The 27,515-nt window shown below is 38.6% G+C and overlaps 1 protein-coding gene across 2 annotated transcripts; it reads right to left on the bottom strand.

The window, feature by feature from the left end:
* Window positions 1–885: 885 nt before the first annotated feature.
* Window positions 886–26,676, bottom strand: LOC124285720. Of its 2 annotated transcripts, none has more exons than XM_046721996.1 (11): window positions 26,569–26,676; window positions 22,675–22,791; window positions 16,017–16,068; window positions 15,434–15,578; window positions 13,927–14,073; window positions 9,928–10,030; window positions 8,983–9,063; window positions 4,224–4,312; window positions 4,001–4,054; window positions 2,138–2,577; window positions 886–1,143 (listed from the first exon to the last, which is right to left on the bottom strand). In XM_046721996.1, the coding sequence occupies exons 4-11, from the start codon at window positions 15,444–15,446 to the stop codon at window positions 1,129–1,131; spliced, it is 942 nt and encodes a 313-aa protein (XP_046577952.1). In that variant the 5' UTR covers window positions 15,447–15,578; window positions 16,017–16,068; window positions 22,675–22,791; window positions 26,569–26,676; the 3' UTR covers window positions 886–1,128. The 2 variants fall into 2 exon arrangements, with proteins under 2 accessions (XP_046577952.1, XP_046577954.1); XM_046721998.1 differs by lacking the exon at window positions 26,569–26,676 and adding an exon at window positions 26,429–26,562.
* Window positions 26,677–27,515: the final 839 nt, after the last annotated feature.

Here is a 27,515-nt window from a genome sequence, read left to right as displayed (position 1 = left end):
CTAATATATGTATTGCATACTGGAACTCAAATTACCCTGGGTGTGAGCTACCCCATTTGTAACAGGGAAGGAGGAAATAAAAAATGTAAAACAAAAAAGGAAATACCGGTAACCCACATCGGCGTAACTGGGCTTTCGGTGGGATGTGTAATAGGATATCCAGAAATGCATGTTTACTCGTAAAATCGGACAAAACTTAGAAAAAATATGAATAGCGGCTGAAAACAAAAGATCAGACTATAGCTGGCAATTAGGTCGCTCAGCCAGGTATGACGACGGATCGTCGACTCACCTGGCATGAAATGCATGTGCTGCCTACAGGCACAAAGGGTCATCTCAAAGATATTTTACGTTTTTTTCATATGTATTCATTGGATATGTCTCATCTATTGATTATCATCTTATGTTTCTTTCATAACGTTTATGTTGAGATATGTAAAAGAACATGATACCCATAGAAAAGCTTAAATCAACTATCGTATTAAATGACTCAAAATATATAGGTAGCAAGACCACCCCACCAAGATCGACAGGACTGGATATTGTTTGTTATTTGTTAATACATGCCATTTATTTCCCCTAGTTTAATTCCCCTAATGGATTATCTTATCTTAGCTGATATATCTCTATACCCCAGTATGACCCCAACCAGACGAACCCTCCTTCCTGTTTCTTTTTATAGTGATATTGAGGCTCCATGGTAGCTACATCCTTAATAGTTTCAGTATTAAAGTTAGTAATTTTTACGTCAGCTATCATTTATAATGAAGCTAGGTCTAGTTTCAAAATAGGCATTTAAAAAGTGTCCTTTGAAATACAATATCATCGCACACTTATTTGCAGATATTCCACACTTTCACACATTAACTTCCTAAATTATAGATATAAATGTGAAAAAACAGTTTATTGCTATTTCCGACAGTACTTAATATCTATTTATGTCCAGTTCACCAAAGGCTTGTGAATTGTGATTGTCGAGCAAAGGCTGATTTGTCTCATTAGCCTCAAAAGAGGCAGCAGCATCTTCGTCTGTGGACGAAAGAGGCATCTTTTGTTTCTTCTGCTCAGGATCAAAGTCGTCTGCTGACCTTGTGGTTATTCCAGACAGTGAAGATCCCAATAGGTTCATCAGTAAAGAGTCATCTGAAACAGTAGTTGTCATGAAGTAAGAGGTGAGGTGAAATTGGGTTTAACGTCGTGATGGAGAATATTTTGCTCATATGACGACATGCATGCGAGTGTAAGACTGAAGCTGGTTTTATAGTGCTAGCCCACTGAGATACCATGCCACAGTGAAGCATGAATACCCCACTCAGACACATTATACTGACTCCGTGCCGACCAGTCCTTGTTGTACCCATTAATGCCGAGCGCCAGGCAGGGACCTCATGAAGTAAGAAACTTTTTTCAGTCAAAACATTTAGTTCATGCAGGGTCAATGATGTGATGTCTTACTTCCTTCCCACAACTAAATACACTTTAGACAAGACTGTTCTGCTTAAGTTTTGTTTGTTTGCTTGTTGTTTAATGCTCAGCAATATTCCAGCTATATGGCAGTGGTCTGTACATACAGTCCAGACAATCCAGTGACTGACGTCATGAACATCAATCGACGCCATTGGAGTACATGATATGCATCATCCAAGTCGGCAAGCCATTTATGACAAGCATGGATGATCTAACCCAGATCCTCGCATTTCTGCTACAGACAAAATTTCGGTAGACATATGGTATAAAATAACCTATGACATCCAATCAGTGTGACCTAAATAAGAAATTATTTGAAATTAACAATTAACTCTATTCAATACTGGGGCAGCTTAATTTAAAGATGTACATGGGGAGCACGGGTGTGTAAAGAAGGTAACTAGTGGGTGGCAGAACTGCATCCTTAGAAAAGATATGGCTCAGATTAATATATCTAATCCGAGTGTTTCCGGTGGGCTGGTTGTATGGATCAGGCAAAGACTGATCCATCTCAATAGCTTCATGAGAGACAGCCCAATCTTGTCTGTGGATCAAAGAGCCATCTATTGTTCCATCTGCTCAGGATCAAAGATGGCTGCCAGCTGGACGTCTGCTGACCCTGTATGGAACTAGGTTTACCTCCATAAAGCATTTCAATGATTATTCTTACCAGCAGTGTCAGCATCATGCCTAGGGACGTCTTGTCCATGTTGGGGGGCCTGATCATCTCGAGCAAGGCCCTGGTTGAGTACTCTGATTGACTACAGTTGGGGCTTTGTCTTGAAGTGCTGGAACTCGATGTGCCTATGTTAGGATCTCCAGATTCGCCATTGGTTCCACTTCGGTCCAGTGAGTAGTTCCATGTAGTTTCAACAGAAAGCTCTCCTCCACCATTACTTGAGATGGTTCCATCTGTCCGAGCATCTGTTGAGTGAGCATCTGTGGAGTGACCAACAAATCCATTCGGCTGACCACCTGTGGCTGTTTGATAACCTCCATTCGGATGCTGATGCCCTGTTGAGATGTTGGATTGACCACCAATTGTTCCATTTGGACAACTGCCATCGGCTGCATTGTGGCGACAGTGATTGGTTCCATTGGGTAGACGGTCTGCAATGTTCAACAGAAAACTGAATAATTTTGTATTCTGTAGGGTAGGAAGGGGGAGGTGGGATTTTGGTCTGAAAACTCTCAGTGGGGCAACAATTTTAAACTGCAGAGTGGGCAAGTGCAGTATCAGCTGGAACCAGTACGAGAAGTAACACATGATTGCACCGAACACATATCAAAATAATTCAATAATTCTTAAGGCCATGTGAAACCCCATTTTTCTCACCACCATTCAAAGGTTTTACTCTTGACAACAGAGTGTGAATCCATTTATGTAATACAGGGCTCCAGATAACTTTCGGGGGTGCGAGTGTACTTACACATCATATTGCAAGTGGAGGTGTACTGAGAATTTTGAAGGAGTACTGACATGTTTTTGTGTGAGCGAGTTGGTGATGTGGTTTGTCTGGACGATTCATCCATCACTATTTCCAACCATGTATTTGTATTTGAAGACGTGTGAGAAATAACTGAGCGACCGTGTGATGCGCGAAATGTCAGGTCAGACTGGATATAAATAGGAACAGTGTAGTTTTTAGCCAATCGAAAAATAGTGACGCATATCGTTGCATGGCAACACAAGTGATTCCTACTGTCGGGGTTTCCTCATGTGTCAAATCGTGTTTCGCAAACGAAACTTGACAAGTATTTATCCGAAATAGATTTCCATTTGCACGATACCATGGAAATTAAATGTTAGACGTACAAAGGTATTTACGTGCATACACGATACACTTGAAATCTTATATAGACAGAGGGATTGTGACTCTTCAAGTTACAGTTTTGAGAAGGGCAAAGGCAAGCACTACTAGTAACATACCTTACCATAGACTTAGACAGTCATAGCGCGCTAAGGTTACATTATGCAAGGGCACTATGACCGACACAACTTGACTGACACAACTTGACAGAGGCAACAGAAGCATAGGGGTTAACGTTTTGGCTTGGTGCACAAGGTCCCAGAAGGTTACAATGTTGTCAGTCCTAATCTTGGCGTCCCTTTACATTTCAAGAATATTTTCAAAATGTAAACAAAAATCATTATTCTGTTTGTGGCGTTGGGGTAGCCTGGTGGTTAAAGCATTCGCTCATCACGCCTAAGACCCGGGTTCGATTCCCCACATAGGCAAACTGTGTGAAGCCATTTCCTGTGTCCCCCGCCGTGATATTGCTGGAATATTGCTAAAAGCGGCGTAAAGCTAAACTCACTCACTCACTCACTCATTATTCTGTTCATATCACTCATTTTCTGAATTTGAACTAACACCTGAGCACCAAGATAAACATATATCATCTACCATCACTGCAAGGCAGAGGAGGGTGGTCTCAAGAAGCGAACAGCATTAGCTAGTATTTTAAAGAGATATGTTTGAAAGCCTGTTCTTTGTGAGCAAGGTTACCATGGTAACTGAAAACAATTTACCTGAATTGTTTGAATCCTGAATTGCCTGTCCACAGCATGCAATATTTATTTTTCCTAAATGTAAGGCAAATATTAAAAATTAAGTTATGAAAAAGTATAATATCTTCAAAATGAATATTATAAAAAAAGAATAAACTATTAAAAATGATTATCCTTTCTATATATATATATATATTGAAGGGATGAAGAAACAAGGCAAATACAAGTGAAGAGCAAAACTTACCACTTTTAATACAACCAATAACAACGACAACGATGATGGCCACAACTGCGATCACTACAACCACCACGATAGGGACTGTATGGTTGGAGCTGTCAAAGTAAGGTATCACAAATTAAAAGTTATTGTCATATTGTAATAATAACTGACAGGTCATTGTAACATGAGGTTGGTGAATTGGTCCCACATGTTTATGCCCTAGGGCGGGGGGGGTAGCCTAGTGGTTCAGCATTCACTTGTCACATCGAAGCCCTGGGTTCGATTCCCCACATGGGTACAATGTGTGAAGCCTATTTCTGGTGTCCCCGCCGTGATATTGCTGGCATTTTGCTAAAAGCAGTGTAAAACTAAACTCCCTCTCTCTCACACTCACTCACTCACTCACTATTTATGCATTTGTTATAGTGACTAATTCAGGACAGCCATCGTCCAAATATTTAAAAAGTCCAAAACTATGTACCCAAGACATGTGAGACTTTATTGTAAGCTGTTTTTAAACTTGACATCCTTATCACTACCCATTAATTGATTGTCAGCCCATTAATTATTGTATAAGACATTTATAACCTCCATTGGTAATCTCCCTTGGCCATGTCTGCCATCACATCAACTGGTCAAGGAAGTGCTATTGTTTTTTCTGTCTGTCCATTGATGAGTCGTCGCCTGACCATTGTTGTCAAAAACTGTATATATACTTAGTATGCTCACATCTAGAGAGTGAAGGAGTACGAGTTCGGTATTCCGACTGTCTGCTTTGGGACGACCACGAGCAGGATAATGCCCCTCATTGGAAACGCCCTGGAGTTGAGCAGGTACCCCGCTCACCTTAGGTATGTCTTGTGTATTTGTTTGTCATGTACTAAAGACGTTTGAACTCAACTATCGGTATGCCTTCGTCTTCATCAATGCACACTTCATCTTAATTATGAGCTAATTCCCCAGTTGACGTATAACCAAGCGTTGACACATTAATGGAAATAATCACTGTCCTCCCAAGCTTGGAATAATTTTAGATGATCCTCCCGAAGTCTTTGTTCATCTACTGACAATAGTCTCTCAAAAGTCAATACGCAAAAGCTTTGTATTAGAAGTCCAATTGTTTCATGACTAACCAGAATATGTCTTTTTTATAAGACTTTCTAGAGAGTGACATATTTTATTGATTTACTTATTCCCTCTGACCCATTCATAATAAATAAAATCAATTTAATTTTACATTCGAGACCCACTCGTGTTATTCCGGGACTAGCCGAATAGCGACTCGTGCCCCTCTGGAAGGATTTCATATTGGCGCATGAACATCAGAACTACTTTAAACAAGGACGATAACTCTATGCCTGATTGATACCAATGTTTCTTAACATCACCGAAGTATATGTACATTGCTAGGTTGTTGTTCTGGGGTTTTTTTCTTATCTATTTTAAAGAATTAAACCTCTTTGATACAACTAAAAGAAGGAGAAAAACATATTTGTGAAAGACAATCTAATGCAATTATTACCAGATGTTCACCTTATATTTCCAATTTTCTAAATAAGGTTTAATAATCACGAATGGGAATTGTTTTATTGAATATTTTTTCAGCTACATGTACATTAAATCCCAAAGCAGATACTCAAAAATGACTTTGAAATATTTCTCAAACTGAACATTCGTGTAACCTTGCTGTCACACTCCAGGTGGAATTTCAAATGAATTCGCTGTCAGACTAAAATATCCCCAGAGCTATGAAAGATAAGCCCAATGTTAAAGATTAAGGTTGATTAGTTACATACAAATACGATATTATTGTTTTGAAACTCGTAGCGATTATAATTGCAGTTCCTAAAATTGGTCGAAGCGCACATACAATCTCCATAACAAGCCCGCAAGCTCGTCAGAAATACACTCAGTTGGACCCATGAGAGCCTTTATGTCAGCTAACGCACGTGCGTGTATTTGAATCTCTTACCGTCAGTCACATGATTCTTATTAAAAACTTCATAATAGCCAGCAAATTCCTTTTAACACGTTCTTTATACATTCAATATGACGATATATATTTTCCATGATTCTTTAAACAATGACATAATGCCATAAACGATTTAAGTACTCGGGATTATATTTATCAAAGCACCGCGCACATTTACACGCGTTCTGATTGGTTTGTCGTATTTTCGCACATAACAAGTATCGAGTGGGGGACGAGTCTTCTTGGAGGTTACGGAAAGGGGCGAGTTGTGACGAATGTTAATTTTAGTGTGGGGGCAACCTGTATCACTGTGAGATACATAATGACATGATGCACACTTATAGTATTTAAGGAGTTACCAAGAAATAACTAGAAATAATCAATATAAGATGAATGTATTTCGTAAAATGCAGTCATTCCAAATGCCCATTGCGTTGATTGATGCTCATGCTGTTGATCACTGCCATATAGTGCTGAGTGCAGCATTAAACAACAAATAAACAACAACAAATCATTCCAAATTACATTACATTAAAAACAGTATACTACAATTCATTTCAAAGCCCAAATTATATGTCCGTCTGAGGTTTGAACTTGTATTTGGAAGCCAAGGACACAAGTAAAGTTACATTGGTACGCCCAACTAGATTCGTACTCATACACCCACAAAACACAGTAAATACACTTATATATTTTGTGACAATGGTTTATTATCATAATTATATACACCAAACAATAACACCTAACATTTACATGTTTCCCTGGTAACATTTTACCTTCACCGTGCAATCAGAAAACCAGGTGCAAAAGCATTTGTGACCAACTCGTGTTATTCCGGGACAAGCCGAATAGCGACTCGTGCCCCTCTGGAAGGATTTCATATTGGCGCATGAACATCAGAACTACTTTAAACAAGAACGATAACTCTATCCCTTTTTGATTCCAATGTTTCTTAATATCACCGAAGCCCATGTACATTGTATTGCTAGGTTGCTGTTTTTCGGGGTTTTTTTACCTATTTATTTTAAAGAATTAAACCTCTTTGATACAACTAAAAGAAGGAGAAAAACATATTTGTTAAAGAACTAATCTAATGTAATTATTACCAGATGTTCACCTTATATTTCCAATTATGTTAAATTTCTAATCACAAATTGTTTTATTAAATATACAAATAAAATAATATTTTTCAGCTACATTAAATCCCAAAGCAGATACTCAAAAATGACTTTAAAATATTTCTCAAACTGAACATTCGTGTAACCTTGCTGTCACACACCTGGTGGAATTTTAAATGAATTCACTGAAAAAAATATGAATGACCAAAAAACATTGACATTCAGACTAAAATATCTCCAGAGCTGTGAAATATAAGCCAAATGTTAAAGATTAAGGTTGATTAGTTACATACAATATTACAAATGAAATATTATTGTTTTGAAACTCGTATCTATTATAATTACATTTCCTAAAATTGTTAGAAGCGCACATACAATCTCCATAACAAGCCCGCAAGATCATCAGAAATACACTCAGTTGGACCCATGTGAGCCTTTATGTCAACAAACGCACGTGCGTGTATTTGAATCTCTCACCGTCAATCGCATGATTCTTATTAAAAACTTAATAATAGGCAACATAATCCTGTTAGCTACGTTCTTTGTACTTTCAATATGACGATATATATTTTTCATGATATTTTAAACAATGACATAATGCCATAAACGATTTTAGTACTATTTTTACCAAAGCACCACAGTCATTCAAGCGTGTTCTGATTGGTTTGTCGTATTTTCGCACATAACAAGCATCAATAGGGGGACGAGTCTTCTTGGAGGTTATGGAAAGAGGCGAGTGGTGACGAATGGTGCAAAAGAACAACCAGTTTCTCTCAATGGTGGCACAAGAGGATAACTGTATTCACCAGGCAGCCTGTTGTGGCCTCTAGGCATGCTACACTTCAGGATCCTGGGTTTGAATCCTGTTTTTTTCCCTACATTTATTCTGAGTTTGTCTGCACCTGTAGGTTTCACCAAAGTGGCAATTGCCTAAACCTGCATCCCAATAAGCATTTCGTCCATATTAGGCTTACTTGCAGTATAACAGGGATCATTTTCAAACTAACTCACTCACTCACTCTGAGGATGCTATGAAAGGAACAAAAGGTTAATAGGGCATTACCAAATAATATAATAACAATGATAATATTTATAACGCGGCTTTTCCATGCTAGATATCCTGCTCAAAGCGCACAATCTGATCATTATTTTCCCGGACAACCCAAGGTGCCTGTTAGGCGCTAGAAGGTTAATAGTCTCACGACTTATTTCACCAGATACCCAGAGTGAACAGAGGCAACATTGAACAAACTCACTTGCCTAAGGTGAGACCACATATATCACATGTCCTTCGTTGTAGGGCAGGACAGAAGTCGTAGAAACAGGAGTCAAGCTGTCACACACGGTCACCCATCCATGGACTCTCTGTGCCAAACTTAACTTCAACTGACTGTGCCCTGAGCTCTATGCACAGGACCAAAGGATAACGCGTCAAAGTGGCCAGTCCTAAGGGGTCCAAGATAACATCAATATTATAAGTGATAAAGACAGCGTTAATTCCTATGAAGATACAACACCTCATGCACATTGTTTGTCTGCCTCCTGTCAGCTATCTGATGGAAGCCTGGTCCATACAATCCAGTGATGGATGCTGCACGTATCAATCCACAATTTCAGGGTAGAAGGACTATCAACCAAGTCCCCATGTCCACGCTATAGATCAGCACACTTCACAAAGTTTTAGATAACCTACCTTTCATCATCTTGGCTTGTCGGGATATCTTGTGTCGGATGTGATGTTTCGGTCACAGAATCCAAGAATGACTTCCATGTGCTGAAAGAGGGCAAACATCGGTTGGATGAAACGGTCAACACTAACTCGGTATAAGACGTTCCACCCTTCATCAGTTAGACCAGATGTTTTTTAAAACCTGGTTTACAATTAAGAAGATGCCATAACATAATATGTGAAAAGAAATTTTAAGAAAACCCCAATTCTTTTAAAAAAAAGTATTTACTGTTACTATAAACATGAAAAATATTAAGACTTGTCAACAACTGACAGCGGTTGAAGTGAGTGAATATGGCTTTACACTGCTTTCAGCAATATTCCAGCAATATCCTTGAAAATGGACAAAATGCTTCACACATTGTACTTATGTGAGGAAACAAAGCTATCTCTTCAGCAAGAAGAGCTCATACTTTCACGACCAAGCTACCCCAAAGTCCCAACAATGTTAGAAATATAGCAAAAAAACTAATAACACAAATTATGATAAATTGAATGAGGAAATCAAAACCCTTTTTTAATAATCAGTTATTTTGAAGTATTTTTGGGCATAGCGACATGATTGTTTTGGACATTTTTGTTGCATTGCATAGTTATTTGTAAGATATACCATTAAATTTTATCATGTAACCATTGGGTGGTAAGGCTTGCTGGCTCTATCCCAACTGCATAGATTGATGCTCATGGTGTCAATCATTGGATCTATCCCTTACTTAATATTAATGTATTAAATATATGATTGAAAAAATGCTGTATTTTAAAATAATTCAGAACAAAATAGAATATGAACCAAACTTTCCATCTTGCCAGAAGTATTTAGATCAAAGTACTTAATCGTGAAGCACAATGTTGCTGATATTGCTCTACATATCCAGCTCATGGATCTCTTGTATAGCACACTGTAGGCACCTTGATGATGGTTGTGTGGAAGGCTTCTTAGAGTCATCTGGGACACATCGACCAAACTTCGGATCAGCATTGTGGTACCCCTTGTCACACGGAACACAAGAACCTGCAGTGCACAATCAGAAAATATATATCCCGATACAACCTATATCAAACCTGTCTGGTTGTCAACAGGAGGTGAGGTGAAATTGGGTTTAACGTCACGCTGGAGAATATTTCGCTCATATGACGACGTGCATGCGTGTGTATGTGTATGTGCGCCTGCTTGTACTAGCCCAGACTGAAGCTGGTTTTATAGTGCTAAAGTACTGTCGGAAATGCTAGAAAAATGCTTTTTAGCCTTAATATCTTTATAAAGGTGATAAATATACTATGTTGTCAATATATCAACTCACCTATTGTCTACCTAATTTTTATTTCAATCGATTTAACATTGCCATGCATTTAAAGGGCAGTTTACAGGAGAGAATTTGGTACCAAAACAGCTTCAGTCTGGGCTAGTACAAGCAGTCGCACATACACATACACACGCATGCACGTCGTCATATGAGCGAAATATTCTCCAGCGTGACGTTAAACCCAATTTCACCTCAACTCACCTATTGTCTACCTAATTTTTATTTCAATCGATTTAACATTGCCATGCATTTAAAGGGCAGTTTACAGGAGAGAATTTGGTACCAAAACAGCAACTTAAGATTTTTTCAGAGTTTAACAGCAGAAATCTGAAATAGTCTTTACATTTATGCTAATATTCCAGGTGGTGTAAAAATATGAATTAACGTTTTTCCTAAACAAATGAATGTTGAATGTTTGTGTTACTTTACTTAATTATCGTTTTCTTTATTGAAGAAATATTAATATAAATGTTAAGTCTTGATAAATAAGTTTCCCGTCATGCATGCACATCTTTATCACAGCGTCCACTATGGCCAACGATTTGCAGTCGATTGTTGCAAAGGTTTATAGTTTTTTTCTGCTTAAAAAGACAGAGGTAAACCTTTCATTAGTTTAGAAAGGGTTAATTACAGAACTTGTAGAGCTGTTGGCATGTCTTACCAACAAGTTTACAATATTGTAAACAAATCAGACAAGACAGGGGCTGTCTCAAATGCAAAACCGGGACGTAAAACCATCCTTGACAACTTTGACAAGGGAGTGCTTAGACGGGCGGTCTATAAACTTTATGAGAAGGAAAATATATACTGAGTCAAAAAAGAAACTTCACAATATGTAATTTGAAAAATAATGAATAATTTTTCACTGATGATACATCTATGTATCCGAAATGGGATCCCTATCTTTCGACTCTAGAAAAACGTTAGCAAAACCCACTCAAACCCATCCATTCATTGTGCAAATGACGTTAGTGCCAAATCAGGTTTTGCACGTGCAGTCGATCACGTGATCTTTGCATCGAAGTTTTCTTCATATGCACGTGTTTGCATTGGCCTCAAGAATTGAAAAAACACTTTTAAACCACGGTTCTAATGGTACTTGAAATGCCACGATTGTCAAATGTGCAACGTGAACGTGCCGTTGGCATGTTGCAAGCGGGAAGATCAGTTAATGACGTCGCAAGAGCAATGGGGTGCAGCCGTCGTACTGTGTATGACTTGCGAGGTCATCTACAACAAACTGGCACCACTTCTGATCGCCCAAGGTCGGGTCGTCCACGTGTTACGTCACGAGCAGAAGACCGTCAAATCCTCCTACGTCACCTACATGACAGTTTTCGTCCGGCTACACAAACCAGGGCTGAGATGTTTAGAGGTCGACTGTCCTCACACACGGGGCCAATATTGGGCCAATATTGACGCCTTTTCATCAACGTCAACGTCTGCTGTGTGCCCAATGTCACCTCCGATGGACCCAGAGAGACTGGAATCGAGTCGTCTTTAGCGATGAATCCAGGTTTACCCTCAGATTCGCGGACGACAGGCATAGAGTCTGGAGACGACGTCGTGAACAGTATGCCCAATGTTGTGTACAGGAAGTCAACAGATTCGGGGGCGGAAGTTGAATGGTGTGGGGGTGCTGCTTACCATGACCAGGTGCTCACCCCTGAACTCGTTCCTTTCATGGCGGCTCATGGCCCATGTCTACAGTTCCAGCATGATAATGCTCGAACGCATACCGCGATGTTGACACGAAATATCCTTCAAAACGCTGGAATCAACGTCATGGACTGGCCATCGAGGTCCCCCGAGCTTAATCCAACAGAGCACGTTTTGGATGCACTTGGGAGAAGGCTTCGTGGTCTTAGGAACGAACCTCAGAATTTGCAGGTACTTGGCGCGGCCTTGCAAGAGCAATGGCGTAGAATTCCCACGTGTTCACAAGCATCAGGCAGTCGATGAGGAGATGGTGTTTGGCAGTGGTGAATGCGCGGGGCGGCCATACACAATATTGAACTGAGAAATTTAGCATTTTTATTCTTGTGACTTGACATTCTGTATACCCATGTTTGGGAACGGCAGTGTAGCCTAATGGAACTGATTATGGCACTGTCAGTGTATCGAGTACATCACACGGATCTCAGCAATGACATAATAACAATTAACCATCTTACCATCTCTTGTTCTTTTATAGTGCCCTGAAGAAAGAATGTGAAGTTTCTTTTTTGACTCAGTATATATATTCTAAAGAAGCTACACCAGTGACTTTGTTAAATCTTTGGCCAATGTTCACAACTAGATTAAACTGACCGAATTACATCCATATTTTTTTCATTGAAATATACTGTTGACATGCAAAACATTTATTAAAACGTTGCACATTTCTACAATCAATCGATAAGATAACACAAGTGATAGGATTCTTTCCAATGTACTGTAATTTGTATGTTTATTTCAAAACAAACACACATACACAAATGATCCCTTACACAACCAATACGTATACTATACGTACACATATTCAACATTTTGCAGAAAACATCTGTTGAGATGACCCCTCACCCGAGCGTGTGCTCAGGTGTCAATTTCACCTGTCGATAGTGTGCATGCTGATGGCGTAACACAGGCAGTTAATGTTTCTTTCAAATAACGTCCAACTACCCCTTATTTTTCTAAGTTTTTGGTATTTTCATCAGTAAAAACACATTTTACAACATGCCTCAAAATTTATTCCCTCAGTCTACATTAGGTAGATGTTTCTTGAAGTGATATTTGTTATTTAAGTAACTGTAATACCTCTGAATTTTAAATATAAGTCAAAAAGCATTTTTCTAGCATTTCCGACAGTACTTTAGCCCACTGAGATACCATACCGCAGTGAAGCATGAATACACCACTCAGACACATTATACTGACTCCGAGCCGACCAGTCCTTGTTGTACGCATTTATGCCGAGCACCAGGCAGGGACCAACAAGGACCATATTTTAACGTCTTTTGGTATGACACGGTCGGGGATCGAACCCGCGACCTTCCGCTCTCCGGGCGGACACTCTAACCACTACACCACAAAGGCGGTCCTTATCAACGTATATCAACTATGTATTGATGTTAGGCAAACACATGGGTGAAAGTCAGTAATGTATGACATGAAATGTCGCACCCATTTGTGGTGTCCTCGCCATGATATTGCTGAAATATTGCTGAAAGTGGCATAAAACTAAACTCACTCACACATGACTTGTCGCACATGTCTCAGTTTTATCCTAGGTTTGTTTGTTAGTGGTTTAACGCCACACTCAGCAATATTCCAGCTTTATAACACCGGTCTGTATATAATCGAGTCTTTACCAGACAACCCAGTGATCAACAGCATTAGAATAGATCTCCGCAATTGGAACTGATGACATTTGTCAACCAAGTCAGGGTGCCTGACCACCTGATCCCGTTTGTCACCTCTTTCGACAAGCATGGGTCACTGAAGACCAATTCATGGGAAGTTTTATGTCAGGAAGAATATTATCTATATATACACTTTTTATATCCTCAGAGTAACAAAATGGGTCTAAAAATGATATCTCTTATGTATACAACATTTTACTAACCCTTCTTCAGTTCTCTGTCCACTCCACATGGGTGTTTATGAAGGCTACAGTTGAAGCCCGAGGTCCCTGTGTATCCCTTGGCCTCGTTACAGACACAGGAGATGGCGCACGTCTTGTCATCATTCCAGGTCAATCTAGCCTCAGTCACTGAAGGAATACACAGGTGTATAGTATAGACAAACAATGGCCAGATCAAGATCTAACATCTGATTCAAGAGCCAATTTTACCGGTGCCAATCCCATTTTGGAATGCTGGCTGCAAGACCTGTCAAGTAGTATTCCAGATGCCACCATACAGTACACTAGCATCCATTGCTTTTAGCAATATTCCAGCAATATCACAGCAGGGGACACCAGACATGGACTTCACACATTGTACCCTTGTGGGGAATCAAATAACTTCCATGTTTGTCATGTGTGACAAACTAACCCTTTAAGCACGCTACCCCACCGACCCCTGAGAATATGAAAGATTCAATCAACTTACCAGTTAATGCTCTCTCTCAGAATTATACAGATAATGTCTTTATTTCATCATGAAATTCATTGCACATTGTGACCAAAACTGAAAACTGACCCCAGTCAGTGGAAGAGAGCCTGTTTGCTCAATAATATGTCGATTCATTACTGTCATAATCCAGGGATTTACCTTGAGTCCTATATTTGAGGGTCCCTGGGACTCATACTCTCAATTTTCAGGAGTCCTGGTCTACAAAATGGGAGTCCCAGACACTTAAATATTATTATTATTATCATTATGTTGTAATATTGTTGTAATTAAGTTACATTGTATTGTGTATCATGATCATCACATTGTTATTGTGAGTAATTAAATTGCAAATGATACCAAAACCCGGCTAGTAGCAGTCTCAGACTATTGTTACTTGATCAGAATTTTTACAAAAAGTATTTAGACTTTTTTCGCGTCCCGTAAATCCTGCATAATCGAATATCATTATCAGAAGTTTTAGAGTATGATCCATTTCGCTATACATCTAAATAATTTCCTCCGTTCTTAAAACAGACCACGTTTGTGGTCCAGTGAATAGAGTGTTTGCCCTGTGTAAGGTAAGGTTCGAGTCCCTGGCTATATCACACCATAATGTGAAAAGATATACTTGTTGTTACCCTGGCTGGCACTCAATAAAACAAGGACTAGTTGCCTTGGAAACAGTGTCCCACGTCTGTGTGGATGCATGTTAAACTGTGGTGTAATATCTCAGGGGCTGGCTATATAAAGTCAGTGTTCGTCAAGACTAGTAAAACCATGGGTTTTTATCTCTAAGTCTTAGGGGCGGTGGGGTAGCCTAATGGTTAAAGCGTTGGCTTGTCACGCCGAAGCCCGGGTTCGAATCCCCACATGGGTTCAATGTGTGAAGCCCATTTCTGGTGTCCCCCGCCCTGATATTGCTGGAATATTGCTAAAAGCGGCATAAAACCAAACTCAGTCAGTCAGTCTTAAAGTCTTAAAGTGTGAGACACTTGTGTTTATATTTATATGACTTACCCCCTTCTTCCATTTCTGGACATGCGATGCGATAGCACTTGACAGGGAAACTTGTGTTGGTGAAGTCACATTGGATGAAGCCCTCCCCTGCACGGCACACACTCCATCAGGCCACGCCCACATCTTGCTGGTAACAGCTCATGCCCTGAAGGTCAAACAAACACATTTGTCACATTTGAAACCATATATGTTTAGCGATTAATTAACTTGGCTTTTCTTACTCCTTCACTGATAATGTGTGAAGCCCATTCCTGGTGTCCTCCGCATTGATGTTGCTAGAATATTGCTAAAAGAGGCGTAAAACCCAACTCACTCACTTATTTTCATACTAAAACCATGAACACACAACTGACCCCAGCTGCAGCTGAACAGATTCATGTGAAGTACTCAATCACTGTCCTTCACTGATGAACTTACTACAGCAATCATACGTTCACTCTTTCTTGTTCATTCACATATTCAGAGGTAAATTCACTCAAACATTAACTCATTCATTTACTACATCATGCACTCATTCACTCACTCAGGTACTCATTCTGTCGTTCACTAATATTGATTCACTCATTCTCTCACTCCATCTTACCTGGAGGGCAAGGCTTGTCATTTGGAAAGCTTTGGCATTTCTTTCCTAGCACCTGCAATAGAAGGGGTTGAATAACTTCAATAACAAACAAACTATAGCATCTGCAATGGAAGCGATTTAATAACATCAATAACAAACTATATCACCTGCAACAAAAGGGATTTAATAACTTCAATAACAAACTATAGCACCTGCAATAGAAGGGGTGGAATAACTTCAATAACAAACAAACTATAGCACCTGCAAATATACTAGCCACATAAAGAAACTGTGCACACAGAAAATGCCTTCAGAATTGGAATACAACACACCAAAGACAAAATGATGTAGACACTTTATAAGCTGAAGTGTCGCACCACAACAACATGTCAAAAAAAGCATGAACAATAGGGCCTGTAAGTAGGTCACGGCACTTCGCGAGAGATTACGTTGTTTAGTACTTCCGGTGACAAACAACGTTTTTCGGCAATGGCGATAACACTGTTACATGGGGTATGCCGTGGATAATCATACTCGACACTGGCTGTGTGAATCAGAAACCTATGCCATGTAACAGACAAGGGACTGCTAAAGCACTAAGGCAATGTTGCATGAATAGCACGTGAATATTTGCCAAACAGATGCAGAGTTGTCACAGCCTCGTCCATATTTTCCATATTTTGAGTGTATTTGGTCTTCCATTTTTGCCAATTGTGACTTGAAGGTGCTGTGTGCTGCTTCATATTTTGCTTACAGCATAGCAGAACCTCAGCCCTGCATAACCAAGAACTAAGTAACACTCATGTACTTTAGATCATAGTACATAGTTCACTCACTCCAAGACATCTAGTACAAAGTGTCATAAATATTGTCCAACAACCAGTTTTTATATATCACCTCTAAAATAATGTTTACATAATTTGACAAATAATTGTTTCATGATGAATATTCATATGGCTGAGGGTTTTCACATTTTTGTTTTGAATATCTGACAGCAGTAACCGAAATAATTGTAACCATGCCATCAAGGTTATTTTGTCGAGCTGTTGATTGATTTGTGACACTGTGACTTCTTGTGTGAATAAAAACATCACCATAAATGGGAAAGTTCATATATTTATAAAAAAAATTATAATGTTACAAGAACTGCTATTTATTCCAGGCATTGGGAAAGACAGGGGCCATTATGCACATTAAAATAAAAATGCCCATTAAAATTTTGAAGTTTACTATTGATACAAGGGCAGTGGCCCATTCTAAATTCAGAAAATGGCTAATAATCCTCAAATTGTCGAAGGTCTCCATCCCAATCCCTGTATTCAATATATCATTATCAGTATATTTACAGCATGGCAAAGAAACAACTTGACACATGCAGATCCCTGTCATCTATCCAAAGTAAAATTTATAATGCATTTTCTTTCACATTTGCAAAACAAAACAAAAATTATTTCATGTATCTTTGAGTCATTCTGTCACCTGAACTTGCATACAGTCATCCCTTGGACTTGGAAGAGAGTAAAATTATTAAGCCTACCAACTAGTTTACAAAGTATTTATATTAGTACCTCAAGTATTTATACACATGCATTTTACATTGCATAAAGCCAATTGTCTCTCTTGAATATTTTGTAACTATTCCAAATTAAAAACTATTTTTTACATATCAATATTGATATTTGTTAGAAACTATTTGATCTCATATGTAAAAAATAGTTTTTAATTACAAAATATTGCTGCAGCATAACAAATGTAATTAGAAAATAAGTAACAAATTAAACAAACAAAAATATTCTAATTTGGAATTACAGACAGACAGACAGATTTATTTCTGTAGTTCTAGGCCAGGGGCCCATAATACAAAATGCAGACATTGGTACATCGCATTATACCTGCTTGAGTGTATTAGATACAATGTATATAATGGATAAAACATTGTGATATCAGATTTCCTTTTTACTTACTTTATGTGACAAGCGAGACGTCCAAGACGAATTATTATGATTATGTTGTTGCATTACGTTGAATTTCACATTTTAATATCAGATTTACTGGTTACTTTCTTTATACGTACAAGGCAATTTAATGTATTTATGTTGGTACAAAAACTTAGCATAGTAAAATTCTATTATTATTTACATACTTTAATTGAAAAGGGAAATGACAGTCAATGTTGCCAAATATGAATAGAACATCAACTTGATAAAGTTGGTAACACATGGCTGTTTTATGAATAGCAGTATATTAATTAATAGTTTTATTAATTCAATATAAATACAGATTACTCAAATGCATTTTACGTTAACCATGTCATTGATTCCCGAAATATGTTTTGTGACAAACACTGTCCCCGATACTGAAAAGAAACACGTTTAGCGATAGAACTGCACTGGTTGTCAAAAATATATTATAGCTAAAGAAAGGTGGGCATATGTTTTCGAATTGATGGTTGTTGGTTGTCACTAAGGAACCGATAATCCTTGAAGGAATAATAATTTTTCTATCTTATCGTCCCCAAATGATCCAGTTATTACGACTGTCACCAGCTGTGACAGCCAAGCATGGTAGTACACTTGGTCCAGTCTAGTAAGGTCATATTAGGTGGTCGCGCAATGTGGCACCACAACTGGTTCTTGCGTTATTCGCTTGTCACCGGAAGTCTAGTAGCGGAAGTAGCGCCTCGCGAGACTTACGGGCCCTATATCCGTAACGATGACGTCAGAAGTTCAAAATCGAGTAGGGGGTGAAGCACAGTAGTGCATCGAAGACGCATAGAGCTACCAAATGAGCATTGAAGGCCTGGGGAATGGTCTTGGACGTGGTCGCTGCTGTCTGGAACCTTTATCTGAGATGAGTCACCCGAATCCATCTGTCCTGTCTTGGCGTCGTTACGTCGGGAACGACCAGAACGTGGGTGGTTGGCGACGTCATTACTGTTTCGATAACGATGTTAATCTTGGCATGATGTGCATATGACTTCTCATGTCAATTTGTGAACGTTTGAATGACCAAAGATCAAGCTTTCGACAGTGACAGCAATTTCAGAATTTCACATGTGTGCAGCTGCACGGGCTGCACGTGCAGTAACACATTGCAAGGCCATAGGCCACCGTCAATGACGTCACATCGCCTGGCACGTGCATGAGCGTTTGATTGTCTAAATTACTTGGTATGTTCACAAATGTAATTATGTATAAAGACACTGTGTGCCTATATTTATATGTTCTATGTGCACAGTTTCTTCATATGGCCAGTATAGTAATGATTGAATAACTTCAATAACTAACAAACTATAACACTTGCAATAGAAGGGCTGGAATAACTTCAATAACAAACAACTACAGCACCTGTATTAGAAGGGGTTGAATAACAAACTATAGCACCTGTATTAGAAGGGGTTGAATAACTTCAATAACAAAACTATAGCACCTGCAATAGAAGGGTTGAATAACTTCAATAACAAACAACTACAGCACCTGTATTAGAAGGGGTGGAATAACTTCAATAATAAACAACTATAGTACCTGTATTAGAAGGGGTGGAATAACTTCAATAACAAACAACTATAGCATCTGTTTTTGAAGGGGTGGAATAACTTCAATAATAAACAACTATAGCACCTGTATTAGAAGGGGTGGAATAACTTCAATAATAAACAACTATAGTACCTGTATTAGAAGGGGTGGAATAACTTCAATAACAAACAACTATAGCACCTGTATTAGAAGGAGTGGAATAACTTCAATAATAAACAACTATAGTACCTGTATTAGAAGGGGTGGAATAACTTCAATAACAAACAACTATAGCACCTGTATTAGAAGGGGTGGAATAACTTCAATAATAAACAACTATAGTACCTGTATTAGAAGGGGTGGGATAACTTCAATAACAAACAACTATAGCACCTGTATTAGAAGGGGTGCAATAACTTCAATAATAAACAACTATAGCATCTGTATTAGAAGGGGTGGAATAACTTCAATAACAAACAACTATAGCATCTGTATGAGAAGGGGTGGAATAACTTCAATAATAAACAACTATAGCACCTGTATTAGAAGGGGTGGAATAACTTCAATAATAAACAACTATAGTACCTGTATTAGAAGGGGTGGAATAACTTCAATAATAAACAACTACAGCACCTGTATTAGAAGGGGTGGAATAACTTCAATAATAAACAACTATAGCACCTGTATTAGAAGGGGTGGAATAACTTCAATAATAAACAACTACAGCACCTGTATTAGAAGGGGTGGAATAACTTCAATAATAAACAACTATAGTACCTGTATTAGAAGGGGTGGAATAACTTCAATAACAAACAACTATAGCATCTGTATTAGAAGGGGTGGAATAACTTCAATAATAAACAACTACAGCACCTGTATTAGAAGGGGTGGAATAACTTCAATAATAAACAACTATAGTACCTGTATTAGAAGGGGTGGGATAACTTCAATAACAAACAACTATAGCACCTGTATTAGAAGGGGTGCAATAACTTAAATAATAAACAACTATAGTACCTGTATTAGAAGGGGTGGAATAACTTCAATAACAAACAACTATAGCACCTGTATTAGAAGGGGTGGAATAACTTCAATAACAAACAACTATAGCACCTGTATTAGAAGGGGTGGAATAACTTCAATAATAAGCAACTATAGCATCTGTATTAGAAGGGGTGGAATAACTTCAATAATAAACAACTACAGCACCTGTATTAGAAGGGGTGGAATAACTTCAATAATAAACAACTATAGTACCTGTATTAGAAGGGGTGGAATAACTTCAATAACAAACAACTATAGCACCTGTATTAGAAGGTGGAATAACTTCAATAATAAACAACTACAGCACCTGTATTAGAAGGGTGGAATAACTTCAATAATAAACAACTATAGTACCTGTATTAGAAGGGGTGGAATAACTTCAATAACAAACAACTATAGCACCTGTATTAGAAGGGGTGGAATAACTTCAATAATAAACAACTACAGCACCTGTATTAGAAGGGGGTGGAATAACTTCAATAATAAACAACTACAGCACCTGTATTAGAAGGGGTGGAATAACTTCAATAATAAACAACTATAGTACCTGTATGAGAAGGGGTGGAATAACTTCAATAATAAACAACTATAGCACCTGTATTAGAAGGGGTGGAATAACTTCAATAATAAACAACTATAGCACCTGTATTAGAAGGGGTGGAATAACTTCAATAATAAACAACTACAGCACCTGTATTAGAAGGGGTGGAATAACTTCAATAATAAACAACTATAGTACCTGTATTAGAAGGGGTGGAATAACTTCAATAATAAACAACTACAGCACCTGTATTAGAAGGGGTGGAATAACTTCAATAATAAACAACTATAGTACCTGTATTAGAAGGGGTGGAATAACTTCAATAATAAACAACTACAGCACCTGTATTAGAAGGGGTGGAATAACTTCAATAACAAACAACTATAGCACCTGTATTAGAAGGGGTGGGATAACTTCAATAATAAACAACTATAGTACCTGTATTAGAAGGGGTGGAATAACTTCAATAATAAACAACTATAGCACCTGTATTAGAAGGGGTGGAATAACTTCAATAATAAACAACTATAGTACCTGTATTAGAAGGGGTGGAATAACTTCAATAATAAACAACTATAGCACCTGTATTAGAAGGGGTGGAATAACTTCAATAATAAACAACTACAGCACCTGTATTAGAAGGGGTGGAATAACTTCAATAATAAACAACTATAGTACCTGTATTAGAAGGGGTGGAATAACTTCAATAACAAACAACTATAGCACCTGTATTAGAAGGGGTGGAATAACTTCAATAATAAACAACTACAGCACCTGTATTAGAAGGGGTGGAATAACACCAATAACTAAAAGAAATGACAGCAGCACCTGTAATAGACACAGTTGTTGCTCCTTGTGTATATTGGGCAACTGTCAAGGTGCAAAGCTCCCTAGTCTACCTGATGCATGTCATATTGCATGGATTGATGATCATGATGGCAGTCACAAGATTGTCTGGTCCCGACTATATCATTCACACAGCAATTAATTCAGATACTGCTGGAATATTGGTGAGTGTGGTGTTAAATAGCAAACAAATACAGTAACTAGGCAGAAATGCTTGACTAGTGGGTCCAAATGTTGTGGCAGCCAGCTTACTATCAGGAAAATATATTTGTAGGCAGATTACACACATGTAGGTGCACTTGACTTTATTTCAAGCAAGGACGGATAAAAGAATTTTATACTATTCCCTGGAAATGATATTCGGGTTTGCAAGAACCATAAAACACTAGAATCAGAAACTATAATTAAAACAATGAAAACGCATTCAATTATTGGTATTTATCAGTGCTTTAAGTCTGGTGCCCATGTACAAACCAGGAAAGAATTTCACAAACTCTACTGATGAGAAGCAGTCACAGACTCATTTTCATGAAGGGGTGGTGGGGTAGTCTAGTGGTTAAAGTGCTCGCTCCTCACACCCAAAGCTCGGGTTTGATTCCCTACATGGGTACAATGTGTGAAGCCCATTTCTGGTGTCCTCTGTCGTGATACTGCTGGAATATTGCTAAAAGCGGCGTAAAAATAAACTCACTCACCCATTTTCATGAAGAAACTATGAACACACACAACTCACCCCAGCTGCAGCTGTACAGATGCATGTGAAGATGCATGTGAAGTATGCAAGGTATGTGGGAGACATCCTTCTTCTTCATCAAATTCATTCTTGCTTTCGAAATGATACATCCATTCTCTGGAAAAGATGATGGATGTTAACTGATGTTAGCTCACTAAAAAAACAGTTGCAACTCAAATTATATGCCTCATGACTAGATGAACGGAATGAGACCAGCTCTAAAGTTCCTATGTTAAAACATCAGTTATAACCCAATTCAAACCCTTCTCATATTATCATTATGGGATATTTATATAGCACTCATATCCACACAACTAGTACAAGATGAAGGCACTGGAGTGTTCCCTTGGTCAACGGGTGTCTTTTTTTTTCTTTTAACCATCTCAACTCCCTGGGGAGTATTCAACTCATGCAGCCTGTTATGCGCAGCGAGTTATCACACAGCCTCATCCTTACGAGGTCCCCATTTGCACCTTGGTGGACTGGGACACAAAGTCAGTGTTTTGTCCAGTGATACTCCACGTTACTATACCCGCAACTAGGTGTCTGCACGTGTTCGTGTGTCCACCATCTGGTCACCCATCATCGGATAAGTGGTTCTCTTAGGTGCACAGAGTTGTGTACTGCACTGAAAGAGCCTGCAAGTAATGTTAGCTCCAATGCTTTTAGTGGGGATCAATCCAGGCACCTTTTGCTTACTAGCGCTGCGCCTTAGACAGCTCGTCCACCTTGCCCCTTGTTATATCATTGGTTATAAACCAGCTCAAACCCTGTTCATGTTATACCAATGTTTTTAAACCCTGCTTAAGTTATATCATTGGTAGTAAATTATAACTTCCACTTATGTAATATCATTTGTTATAAACCAGCTCCACGCCTACTCTTTTTACATCATTGGTTATAAACCAGCCAAACATTGACGGGGGCTTACACCATTGTTTATAAACCAGCTCAAACCCTACCCATGTTATACTACTGGTTTAATACACTAGTCTTACCACTCATGTTATACCATTGTTTAAAACGCAACCCAAACCCTACTCTTATCATAGCATTGGTTATAAACAAACTCAGTTTATAACCAGTGGTATAACATGGGTAACTGTCATGTTATACCATTGTTTTTAAACCAGCTCCAACCCTACTCATGTTAGATATCATGAGTTACAAATTGGCCGTTCCACATCATATGTTATAAACCAGTACCACCCCTACTTATGTTATACCACTGCTTATAAACTAGGCCCAACCCTATATTATACTATTGGTTAAAAACTATCGCTACAGCTCTACCCTCATGTTACATCATTGTTTATACACCAGCCCAAAGCTCACCCTGTATACCAATGGTTATAAACATTCTCTACCCCCATATTATACAATTGTTTATAAACCAGCCTAAACCTGCTCATGTTATAACATTGGTTATAAAACAGCCTAAATCCTACTCATGTTATACCATTGTATATAAAACAGCCTTAATCTTATTTATGTTATCCCATTGGTTATAAACCAGCCTAAATCCTACTCATGTTCTACCACTGGTTATAAACCAGCCTAAATCCTACTCATGTTATACCATTGGTTATAAACCAGCCTAAATCCTACTCATGTTATACCATTGGTTATAAACCAGCCTAAATCCTACTCATGTTATACCATTGTATATAAAACAGCCTTAATCTTATTTATGTTATCCCATTGGTTATAAACCAGCCTAAATCCTACTCATGTTCTACCACTGGTTATAAACCAGCCTAAATCCTACTCATGTTATACCATTGGTTATAAACCAGCCTAAATCCTACTCATGTTCTACCATTGTAGATGAAACAGCCTAAATCTTATTTATGTTATACCATTAGTTATAAACCAGCCTAAATCCTACTCATGTTAAATCATTGGTCATGAAACATATCTACCCTCATATTATACCATTGTATATGAAACAGCCTAAATCTTATTTATGTTATACCATTGGTTATAAACCAGCCTAAATCCTACTCATGTTATATCATTGGTCATAAACCATATCTACCCCCATATTATACCATTGTTTATAAACCAGCCTAAATCCTAATCATGTTACATCATTAGTTATAAACCAGAGTAAATTAATGTTATACCTCTGGTTATACATTAGCAATAATCATCTTGTTATACCATTGGCTGTAAACTGTATCAACCCTTTATTTTACATGACTGTTCAGCATTTGTAAACCATCCCAAACCACCGTTTGTACACTATCCCTACCTGCATGTTATATGATTCCTTATAATCCCGCTGAAACCCTACTCATGTTAAACCATTGGTTATACGCCAGCACAAACCCATCTCATGCCAAAGGTTATGAACAAATACCATGGTTACTTTCCCTATAAGAAATGAATGCAATTTTATACATGTACAATGTAGTTCCGCTGAGAATTGCAAACTCATGAGTTTGTATGAACGAATAATCTGGTTGATGACAAGTACCCAACAATTCGTGATATTGAACAACACGGGAAACAGCACTCCCACCCAACCCCTACCTCAACCCGCCCCCCACACAGACACTCACCCGACACCAAAGCTTCAGCATGAGCATCGTACTTGCCTCAGGTTGACTCCACAAGGCTCTACAAGCATGAATACCGCACTCGTGTTCTTATCTCAAAAATTGAAATCGTTGACGGAACGAAAATAGACTAACATCAAACTACAATATTTGTTAAAATTCTAGAACACGGCGTGACAGCTGATAGTAGTTAAAACTCATTCAGGAAATAATCATGTGTAATTGTACAAAATAAAACTGCACCAAATGACAGTGACATTAGGTCTGAGCCAAGGCGCTCAAACACGACTACATGTTTTCTCGTTGCTTACTGCCTGGATTGCTACAGAGGTTTCCGGACGTGAATACCCTAGACGGTAGACAGTAGAATATAGCTGTGTGGTTCCGATAAATTCTACACCCACTTTCACATTCAGCGCAAGGACAGCTCATAGTCGAGTCCATTCGTTACAGCTGGAGGTGAGGTGAAATTGGGTTTTACGTCGTGCTTGAGAATATTTCGCTCGTATGACGACGTGTATACGTGTGTATGTACGGCTGCTTGTACTAGCCCAGACTGAAGCTGGTTTTATAGAGCTAGCCAACTGAGATACCATGCCGCAGTGAAGCATGAATAGGTGAGGTGAAATTGGGTTTAACGTCGTGCTTGAGAATATTTCGCTCATATGACGACGTGCATGCGTGTGTATGTGCGGCTGCTTGTACTAGCCCAGACTTAAGCAGGTTTTATAGTGCTAGCCCACTGAGATATCATGCAGCAGTGAAGCATGAATACCCCACTCAGACACATTACACAGACTCCGAGCCGACCAGTCCTTGTTGTACCCATTAATGCCGAGCGCCAGGCAGGGACCAACAAGTACCATATTTAACGTCTTTTGGTATGACACGGTCGGGGATCGAACCCGCGACCTTCCGCTCTCCAGGCGGACGCTCTAACCACTACACCACGGTCCGTTACACCTGGACTTGAGGCCTGAACATTCTTGCGCCGCGTTTAAATAAACATAGAATAACACCGCCGTTATCAACCGTAATGGTGGCTGGCGGACGTTTCCAAAGCCATATTGTCAAGCGGCATTAACACCTGTATCACACTGAGTTAACAAATGAATAGGAAATGAACAACTCATAAACAGGCCATCGATTGACCGCTCAGCCGTACACCATGCTGCGCGGCGCATTTCTTTTACCTTGTGTTTAACACGCATAATTCGGTGGTATATCCAGGTATATGCAGCTCAGATGTAACGGTTGATCTTCATACAATTAAATCCAACTTCATTAAGTATTAACTAAAACATTTTGAACGCTTTCGTCAAAACGTACTCACCAATTACCAAGCTTTGTAATCCCGGTGCCTCTTCGAATGAATCCACCCATATATATATATGTATATATATAGACCCAGCAGGCACGTGACTGCGTAGACACATTGACTTAAATTTGCATATTTTCTTTATATATAAACAAACGTTTTCAAACGCGATGGAATGTGTTGGGTTCGTTTTTCAAATTTTGTTATATCAATATTAGGTCATTAAAATTTTATTCAAGATTTATGCACTATTTCCCATAAATCAAACCGTCTGTCGCAGTATGTATTTTAAGAGTAGATAAAATCAACATAGTATCTTTGTGTAAATACACTTTAAATACTTTATACATGTGAATACTTTTAGGCACCTTTACCCAAAATTCTTCACCAAAATTAAATTTTGAAAACGTAAATTCAAGCAGAATTTTATAGCATGTACTGATGTAGCGATTACTGGGCGATACCCAACAAATCATTCACGACAGACAGGTCTTTGTCTTGCGGTTTCCGTGACGTGGTGTTATATTTAGATTTCTTGGTTTTTCCAGGTTGAGGCGCTTCTACGTTGTGCTCTCAAGATAGAAATATTACAGTGAATCCTCGCCGGTGTTTTAAAAGTGCCTCACCGTGTTCACCGACGGGAACGGCAGCACTTAAAACTAGGTCGCGTTTTCACACGTGAACTGCCGGCTTTTGGTTAGATGCGAAAACCAGCCTTTGAAGTGTTCACAGATCATAAACTATTACAGTAGACTACGTTAATAACGACTACGCTTATATCGAACTAATGGATATGTCGATCTACCCAGAGGTCCCGATAGCTAAGATAAATAGCGCTCATGTCAGTGAACGCTACTTATCTTAGTTTGCTCCCGACGAAGTGTTGTATATATTAGTTGAAACGCTACGGTTATAACGAACTGTTCTGGGGTACCGACAAGTGTTGTATATTTTAGTGGAAA

Source organism: Haliotis rubra, unplaced genomic scaffold, assembly GCF_003918875.1.
Source record: "Haliotis rubra isolate DU_JTF1 unplaced genomic scaffold, ASM391887v1 Scf367, whole genome shotgun sequence".
Lineage (NCBI taxonomy): Eukaryota > Metazoa > Mollusca > Gastropoda > Lepetellida > Haliotidae > Haliotis > Haliotis rubra.
This window is presented reverse-complemented; position numbering and strand designations above follow the sequence as displayed.

What these genes read in the sequence shown, in the direction of transcription:
- LOC124285720 (XM_046721996.1), bottom strand. An exon ending in GGACAGAGAACTGAAGAAGG is followed by an intron (nt 10,031 to 13,926) that starts GTTAGTAAAATG and finishes TGTGCACTGCAG; the next exon opens with GTTCTTGTGTTCCGTGTGAC. An exon ending in TCCACACAACCATCATCAAG is followed by an intron (nt 9,064 to 9,927) that starts GTGCCTACAGTG and finishes GCCCTCTTTCAG; the next exon opens with CACATGGAAGTCATTCTTGG.